General features: G+C 37.6%; 1 protein-coding gene across 3 annotated transcripts in view; it reads right to left on the bottom strand.

Annotated features, from left to right (window-relative positions):
* Positions 1-696: 696 nt before the first annotated feature.
* LOC135221410 (uromodulin-like) overlaps positions 697-9,939 on the bottom strand; it is a 17,176-nt gene continuing 7,933 nt past the window's right edge. For 2 of the 3 annotated variants that reach the window (XM_064259191.1, XM_064259192.1), the window contains 5 exons: positions 7,684-7,800; positions 6,694-6,855; positions 5,562-5,684; positions 5,184-5,357; positions 697-1,386 (listed from right to left, as the gene is read on the bottom strand). In XM_064259191.1, coding sequence (XP_064115261.1) covers positions 1,172-1,386; positions 5,184-5,357; positions 5,562-5,684; positions 6,694-6,855; positions 7,684-7,800 — 791 coding nt within the window. In that variant the 3' untranslated portion in view covers positions 697-1,171. Of the gene's footprint in view, positions 1,387-5,183; positions 5,358-5,561; positions 5,685-6,693; positions 6,856-7,683; positions 7,801-8,092; positions 8,159-9,939 lie in introns of all 3 variants that reach the window. The other variant, XM_064259190.1, reaches the window with a different exon arrangement.

Raw genomic sequence — 9,939 nt, 5'->3', positions numbered from 1 at the left:
ATTCTGTTTTTCAGTTCCATTTCATGAAAACATGATTCTCTCTCTCTCTCTCTCTCTCCTTTGGTTGTAATAAACCTTCATCTGATAAATAATTCTGGTGGAAGGAAGAAGATGAGTGATAATGATAATTATCTAACCCTGTTTGATCAAGTGTTTCTCTTTATTTGTGGATGGAGCAAGTTCCTTTGTCCCTTCTCTCCCAATGGATTCCAGCTGTCATTCGTTTGTTTATATTCATACACACACACACACACACACACACACACACACATATATATATATATATATATATATATATATATATGTGTGTGTGTGTGTGTGTGTGTGTGTGTGTCTGTGTGTATTTGTATATATATGTTGTTATACAGCTTTATTATCGACAAAGTATCAAATATTTTATTTTTTCTGTTTTCATAATTGTGAATATTGGCCTTAGCCTTATATTTCATTCGTCTCTTTTGAGCTTGACCAATGTCAGTCTAGAAATCTTAAGATTGTTTCTTTTTATTTCTGACCCTTTAACTTTCGTCAACATCTGCTTCTTTTCATTCTTTCACAGACTTTATTCAAAGCTTCATTAGTTCTTACACTTGATTCATTTCTGATCCCTTGATTCACTTCCTTTATTTCTTTCTTTCAAAAAGAAAATTCAAACGATGTCAAAAAGGTTTCAATAAAAGAACAAGTGCTGCTGAATGAACATGCATAATATATTGTTGAAATGTCACATTGAAGAGAATAATAACAATTCTGTTTTATGTCAAACATTTCCCATAATAGTTACAAAGTGTCTAATATAAGGTTATGGTCATCTATATATGAACTACCCTTTGCAAAGCACAAAAGTATTATTATCATCATTATTAATATATCCTTAGAGGAGGTTTGCACAGAACAACAGCATCAATGAAAAGCAACAGAGTCAATATTATGTCAGCCAAGAAGGAAGACTTCAAGAATCTAAATGAATGAATATCATATAACATATAACATATAATATGTCTCTAATAACAACATAGTTCTCTTCCTCAGCAATACAATTATAATCCTCACAAGAAGGGAAATCTTCACAAAGTAGTTTTCGTCAAAAAACGATTATTTATTCAGGGTTATTATTATTATTACTATTCTGCCTCCTCCTCCTCACACAGATCAGCCTCATGTTGACTGACTACTTCTGTTGGAATACAAACTGGCATAGACCCCAACCCTTTTCTGAACAATCAATTTGACCCACTTTGTACGAAGCAGAAGAACGATCCCAATCTAGGACACCACATCGCCTCCTCCCGGAAGGGTCTGAACCCCGGGAACCTTCCATCCAAAGCTCCTCTTGTAGAGGGAGTCCGCTTTCCAGCCATTTCCCCTCGTGTACTCCCAGCCATCCTTTGAAAGTCAAGAAAAGAAGAAATCGATCATCAGAATCAAGAAAACTGAGTCAGTGAATCAAAATGTTCAGAAAAATGACGGCAAATGATAGATGTCAAAAATATTAATACATACATACATATATATATATAATATATATATATATATATATATATATATATATATATATATATATATATATATATATATATATGTTATATATATATATATATATATATATGTATATATAATATATATATATATATATATATATATATATATATATATACACATATATATATACCTCCATACTGATGTAGAAAATGCCATCCATAACTTCACTATTGATTTAAAGAGAACAGGAGTAATTATTAGCGATCACAATGCTTTTAATGTAGGCGATTTAGTGAGCTTAAGGGAGGTATTAAACTACATTGCCCATGGTATATAGTATATGACGCTATCGGGGAGGAAGATAAAAGAGTTTTTAAGAAACAAGAACCTAATCCCAATAGTGATAGTCTCGCAGCTTTAAAGTTCATGCAAAAGGAATAGTGCAAAAGAGAACTGAATCTAGCAAAAGAATTTACAGGTTTTGTAAATAATGGAAACACAGGTAGAAATAGGAATATTTTTCAGATAAGGAAAGACAGTGTTCCAGACAGATCTAGAATTTCCAGCCATAGTCAACCAGGGAAACAAGATCCTAGGAATAACCATAAGAATAATGGGAAATTTTTCCAAGCAAACAGAAATAGTAGATATAGGCCTCAACAGCACAGGGGAAATTCAAACAATGGTAATCAGAATCAAAGTTAATTCGGGTCAATCCATAGTCAGAGTCCAGGAGATAATAGAACACAAAATAATAGACCAGAACAAAATGGTGCCAATTGTGGTTATTCCAACCACACAACTCAAAATTGTAGGCGACCAAGATATTGTTCCAATTGTAATAGAACGGGTCACCTAACCAAGAAATGTTGGTTTAATAATAATCATACAACCAATAATGCTGGTACACCCCAAAATAATAATCAGACGCAGTGACAATTACAGAAAGGGGTAGTACAAAAGAGAGCTTCCTTACCAATAGAGAATGAGACTGAAATAATCACTGTTGGTAAGGAAGATACATTCAAATTGCCTTTTGAAGGAAATAGAGAGATAGTATTCTCAGTGAAGGATAAGGAAATATGCCAAGAAGATTTACCTATCATCCGAACAAGAATTAATGGTAAACAATGCTCAATACTTTTCGGTACAGGCAGTACAGTAAATATTATAGATAAACAAACCTTAATAAGACATTCAGGCTTTGCAGATTCAGAAATACAAGGTCCTCTTAGAACTATAAGAGGAATAGCAAGAAAACAGATTCATGCTTTGGGTAATGTCACACTGAACATAGAGATTTTAGACAAAACTTTTAAGGAAGTACTTGTAGTATTAGAAGAAAGATTTTATCCTACTTAAGCTCTGTTATCATATAAAGCTATGCGGAGATGTAGAATAATGTTAGATTGTGGAGAAAATAAAATCAATTTGCAATGCAGAAATAGAGAAAATGTTTGTTTTCAGCTAGAAGAAGGAAAGTCTTGCATAAATCTGATCAATTTATCTGAGACGACATCTTCTAGAGAAGCGAACATCCAAGAAACTAAGATGAATAATAATGCTGGCCCGGGTAGCATAGATTTAATGGATAATAGTGAAATAAGTAGTAGAGATAAAGTTTTGAAGAAATTTCCTTAGCCAGGAATAAATCTATGATAGATTGTGCACAAATAAATAAGATTAACAATGCAAGCCTTGATACTCAGAGCTCTGAACAAATGATTGCATCTGAACCAATTATTGCACGTGAACAAATTGATGAAGATGAATCACAGATTGACTATGAGCATTCAACAATAGATGAAGATGAATCAGAAAGTGATTGTACATATCTCATAATGGATGAAGGTAAGGAAGAAAAATATATCAATGAAGTCCTGTTATTAGGAAAAATAAATAAGAATGAATTAAATTCAACAATGCTTTTGGAGGAAAGTTCAGATGAAACGGATGTCTGTTATTTCTCAGAGATACACGATGACGAAGAAATATGTTTAATTAGTACTGCAGATGACCATACTGTCAGATTTGTGCCTAACAGAGAAGTAGTTTTGCATCCGCAATGTCTAACCAAGGTTTGTCTTAGAGCTAAAATAGACGAAGAGTTGCATGAAACAGATGTAATGCTAACTAATGAAGACTTACCTGACTTGTTAGGATGGACAATTCCCTAGTTCACATGAATGGTACAAATTGCGAGACGTACGTCCAGAATTACTCAGACAAAAGACTAGTACTAAGGCCTAGCATAGAATTTTGTACAGGAATTATAGTGAATAATCCTTTACTGACACTAGGTGAAAAAGCATTCTTCTCTTGCACAGAACAAAGTTCTTTTTTAAATAAGGAAGTAAATAAAACAGACTTTCCCCAGAATAGAGATAAATTACTACAAATATTGGAGAGGTATAGAAAAGTCATTGCTTTTGAAGGAGATAAGTTAGGAACTCACCTCTGGACGCAAAACATGTGTCGGTTGATACTCTGGTTTCCCTGTGTAAATTTGTGTATGATTGGACAGTGAATTTGTGTGTTATAATAATAATAATTAAGATAAACAACGTGGTGTTTAACTTGCCCAGAATCCAATGAAACGAGTCTAAACCAAACCCTCCTGAGAGAAAGTGAATTTAATTGAAGAGAAATTAAATGAAATGAATGAAGAAATCTGCAGGACGTCCACAAACACTTAATTATTCTACAATATATAACAATAAGTTCCTACAAGAGATTCAGACTCAACGCATTGTAGATGAAGAATAAACCCATGTAACGAAACTAAAAGAGAAGCAAATACAAACTAAACTACAAAAGAAAAAGACCGAATAATAACAAAGAGAAAAACGGAACTCTAACATATATATATATGTGTGTGTATATATATAATATATATATATATATATATATATATATATATATATATAAACACACACACACACACACACACACACAATATATATATATATATATATATATATATATATATAGATATATATATATGTGTGTGTGTGTGTGTGTGTGTGTGTGTGCGCGTGCGCGTGTGTGTGTATGTATCCCACTCTGAGCTACTAATTAAAGTGAGATGACTAAGAGGAAAAATAATCACAATTAAAAAACGAGCAATGCATCTGCTTCATTCACTCCCTCCCCACCCTCCCCCCTACATCCCAGCCCAACCCGAGCTAAAGGCCTCCCTCCCTCCCACCCCCTCTAGCGTGAACGGTTAGTTTGAAATTTGCTCCCCCTCCTCCCCGGCACTACCACAAACTAAGTCTTGAATTCAATTTTTTTTTTTCCTTTTGGAACATTTTCTACTTAGAATCACTTTCCTTTAATTTCCAGAAATATCTCGTCAGGTCATGTTACACCCTTTATGCATACATACGTACATACTACATATATATATATATAAATATATATATATATATATATATAATATATATATATATATATATATAATATATATATATATAATATATATATAATTATATATATTATATACCTTGGATAACTGATAATTAATAACAATTTGCGTGTATGTAAGTATGTCTATAGATGTATGTTTGTCTGTTGCAGAACACGACATTAAAAAGTTACCCCTCACCCGCCCCCCCATGTCTCTCTCTCTCTCTCTCTCGCTCTCTCTCTCTCTTCTGTTGATAAGTGTTATTATTAGATTAAGTCAGGAAGTAACTTACCATAATAATCAAAAGCCCAACCAACTTCCTGCAAACTTGTAGATGTGAATTCTTGCAAGAGACGACCACCAGCCTCTCGGCAGGTGGCATTCATCTGCTCAAAGGTCTCGAATTTCTGCTTAGTCCTCACGCATCCAAGACCCTCGAAGACCTTGCCTGGTCTGCAGTCGATCTCTGGAAGGAGGAGGAAGAGTAGGCTGCAGGAATGAGGAGGGTTTCACAAGAACCAAAATGACATCAGCGTCGATCTTTCATGAACCGATTTATATAAGAGATAAGAAAGTGGATGATGATATATAACAAAGTGAGCTGGAGCAATGCAGCTCTTTTCTACCGAAGGAAAAAGGTTCAAAAATACAAAGGTTAGTCTTCCCTTACCACAGGTTCGTCCATTTCCCCTGAAATCTCGGTTGCAGGAGCAGCTGTAACTCCCAAAGGAGTTCCTGCAGGTCGCCTGGGAGCTGCACTCGGCCTTCCCTTGGACGCTGCACTCATCTACGTCTGTCGGTTATGGAGAAAAGAGATTGAAATATATATATATATATATATATATATATATGTGTGTGTGTGTGTGTGTGTGTGTGTGTGTGTTGTGTGTGTGTATTATATATACGCTACAGAATATTGCAATTTGTCTTTAGGAAAGTCTCGAAAATCCCTTTGTAGAGACAAACTGGTTACAAACTCGAGGGAAGGAAGTGCTGTAAAAAGGACAAAAGTCATCAAGTTAATCTTAAATGCCAGAGTTCCGCCATTTCCGTTTCGGGAGGGGGGGGGGGGCGGCGGCGGGGTAGTGGTGTCGATGGAGTAAGCTCAGAAATCACTAGGTGGACTATGTAAGGACAATGAGTTCTTCAGTGGAATAGAAAAGCTACATTTGTCGACTCGAGGAGAATTATTTTCATGCCTTGAAAGAAGCCTCCTAAAGTAGTTCTTGAAGTGTAATATGAGTTGAATGAGAGACCATTTCCAGTACTGAAAAGGTGCAAATACCATGAAAAGATAAGAGTCCACTTGAATCAAAACCATCATTTTATGATGAGCATTGAAATTCGGTTTAAAAAAGTGATATTTGTTCTTCGAAACAGGAAAGGCGAAAAAGAGAGAAATCATGATTCTCAACAAACAAGGTTTCACAAAAGGAGGGAAAGAAACATATTACTATTTCCACAGGAAAAGAATAGAAATGAGATAACACAATTCGGCAGCATTTGTCACGAGAGACTCTGTGCCTTTTGGGGCAAATATCACTCACCAAGGAGCTACTTTTCACAGCTTCAGAAAATTGCTATCAGCGAACGAATTCTTTTTTTTATGATGTGACATGACGAACTAAGCATCAAAATTCATCAGAGGTAAAATGAAAGAAAATATGGATCTGGAAGAAAATGAGATGAGAGAGCTGTAAGAATCAGGAAGGAAAAATAAATATGGTGAGATGTAAAAAGATTAATTGTTTTGAAGTATATCAAATATAAGGAATAAGCAAAGGTTATGTAATCTGTCTCACCTTCACAATTTGAACCCCTCTGTGCAAAGCCAGAAGGGCACGAACATGCTCGCCCATCTCCCTCGAAAGGTGGGTTGCAGGAGCAGCTGTAACTCCCAACGGAATTCCTGCATGTTGCCAGGGGGCTGCAGTCGTCCTTCCCTTGGGCGCACTCGTCGATGTCTGTTCGAGAGGCAATGATTAATAGTTTTGAGGAAAAAGGCCTTGCAGAATGTCCCTTTCTTTTGTTCTGAGGGAGGGCAGCTAAAATCCTTTCAGGAGACAAAGAGGGCTTGGACTTATTTCTAAAACATACATAGGGACTTGAAATGGATATGACTGGATAAAAACAATTAAACCCTTAAATAGGTATAACAGATGATTATGAAACCAAATCCATCGCGAAACCAGGCAGTTGAAATGGTGAATTGGAATTCTATCTGTTTGATCCTATTATGAATAGAGCTTCCATTTCCTTCTGGAAGGTCATCAGGTGGACAAGGGTGAACTTTGAAGGGAGAAAGACCCACAAGAGACTGACACAATGTACAGGGCTCAACAATTGGAAGCCTCATCTATCTTGCTTTTGTGGTAATTATGGAGTGAGACAGAAGTTTGAAAACAGTACACACAAAAAAAAGGACGCTGCTCTCTCAAAGGTTTGCATCTGTTGGCATCGAGGAGGGCAGTCCATCATAACGACCTAAAACTCAGGATTGTTGTCGTTAGAGGTAGACTCGAAATATTTCTCAAAACTGCCTCCATATTCCTCATGGAATTATAAGGGAAGAAAGCTGGTTCAACATAACTGTTACCATAACGAAGGGAAAATGTAATTATATTGATTCTTCTCTCTTGCCAGAAAAATTACCTAAAAAGAACAGCGAGGAAAGAAAGGTCACTTGAGAAAAGTGATCATTTCTTCTGGCAGTCAATGACAGATTTATGCAAAATATAGGAGAAGAACAGATGAAGAAGAAAAGAACACTGCAATGAGAGTTTTTCTCTCACCTTCACAGCGCGAACTATTCCGTGCAAATCCGGGCAGACAGGAGCAGGAGAATTGCAGAAGCTTGTCTGTGCAAGCTTCATGATCACCGCAGTTGTGGCTTCCCTCTGAGCACTCATCTGTGGGAAAAGACGTCATTATATTGTAGTGACAGAGTAGTCATTCCATATATTCCTTAAGATAAAACTGACATAAAAAGAAGAATAAATGAAGCAAAATCATGACTGATATATAATGATTCAACAAGGAATTCCTATCGCCAGTCAGTTAGACATTTTACATGAGTGTTCAACTCTCTAGGAAGGAAGTTTTCCTTTGTTTAGTGGATCAGGGGAGAAACGTTGCAGTGCCATTCAATTCACGTGCATAGAATTATGTTATCATACCCTCTAAAGCCTAAGTATTACTGACCAGTCTCTAACAAAGAGATGACTCCAGAAATTTCCTGGTGAAGGGTAGTTTCCAGTTCTTGTTGTGCTGGAAAGGAATAATCATCCCATGAAACTTACTTGGAACTCTTATTATGCACTTTGAATCCTAGTCATACTTTTACAGTGGTACCTCGAGATACAAAAGGCTCAACTTACGAAAAACTCGAGATACGAAAGCAAATACGAAGATTTTTGCGGCTCTACATACGAAAATTGTTCAAGATACGAAAGGTTGTTGCTGTAAAGTCCGAGATTCGCCCGGACCACCGATAACAATTTTAAAACTCGCGCGCCGTCAACTGAGTAGACTCACCACCATCTTCCCGCTCTCCCATTGGTTCCTGATGCTGGTCACCACCATAAGATCCTTCTCTCCTATTGGTCAGCATCTCTCCCATGACCCCATGATGCATCTACGTAGTGGCGTGCTCCTTCAGCCACTTCGCGGCATCATCGGTATCATACGCAAGCGGTATTTGTTCGTTCTATACGATTTCGTTTATTAACGTAAATTCGTTAGATTTCGTTGTAGTATACTTTATCGTGTTGTGTGAGAACTTTACTAGATACATATACTGCATAACATAATTACGTACAGTATATACATAGTCATGGGTCCCAAGAAAGTTGAAATTCACGGAAAGAAGAGGATGCTTTCTTTGGAGACAAAGATGGAGATAATTAAAAAATATGAAGCTGGTATGCGATTGAGTGTGATCGCCAAGGAATACAGCCGAAATCCGTCGACAATAGGCACCATCCTTAAGCAGAAGGATGTCATCAAAGCAGCTACACCTTCCAAGGGCGTGACTATTTTGTCCAGCAAGAGGAGCCACGTGCACGATGAAATGGAAAGGCTGCTTCTTGTCTGGATAAAAGACAAAGAAATCGCTGGCGATACGATAATGGAGATGGCAATCTGCCACAAGGCCAGCGCTATTTTCGTCGATTTGATTGCCCAGGCCGAAGATGACGGAGGAGAAGGGACATCGAAGCCAACCCCAGAGTTCAAGGCTTCTCATGGGTGGTTCGAAAAATTCCGTAAGCAGACTGACATCCATTCGGTGGTGCGACATGGGGAGGCGGCCAGCTCGGACACAAAAGCGGCCGAAGCCTTTATTGAGACGTTTGACGAGATGACTCTCAATTAAGGCTACAGTTCTCAGCAAGTCTTCAACTGTGATGAGACTGGCCTTTTTTGGAAAAAAATGCCTCGTCGGACGTACATCACACAGGAAGAGAAGAAGCTACCCGGGCATAAGCCGATGAAAGACAGGCTTACTCTCGCACTTTGTTCGAACGCCAGTGGGGATTGCAAGGTGAAGCCCCTACTTGTTTATCATTCGGAGACTCCTTGAGCCTCCAAGGCCCACAAAGTGCTTAAGGAGAAGCTTCCAGTGATGTGGAGGGCTAATGCGAAAGCCTGGGTAATGAGACTTTTGTTCACCAAGTGGGTAAATCTGTGTTTCGGCTCGACAGTGAAGAAATTCTTGGAAGAGAAGCGCCTCCTTCTGAAATGTCTGCTGGTGTTGGACAATGCTCACCCGGTTGGCCTCGAGGAAGATATCCTAGCGGAGTATTCATTTATCAAGGTTCTATATCTTCCGCCTAACACCACCCCTCTCCTCCAGCCCATGGACCAGCAAGTGATATCGAACTTCAAGAAGCTGTATATGAAATATCTTTTCAAGAGATGTTTCGACATCACCGATACCACAAACCTCACCTTGCATGAATTTTGGAAGGAGTATTTCAATGTTGTGATACGCATCTGACTCATCGACCAAGCTTGGCAGGAGGTTTCGAGGCGAACCTTGAATTTCTCGT

The sequence above is a fragment of the Macrobrachium nipponense genome, chromosome 2 (genome assembly GCF_015104395.2).
Source record: "Macrobrachium nipponense isolate FS-2020 chromosome 2, ASM1510439v2, whole genome shotgun sequence".
NCBI lineage: Eukaryota > Metazoa > Arthropoda > Malacostraca > Decapoda > Palaemonidae > Macrobrachium > Macrobrachium nipponense.
Note: the sequence above shows the minus strand (reverse complement) of the source record. Positions and strands in the feature narration are given on the sequence as shown.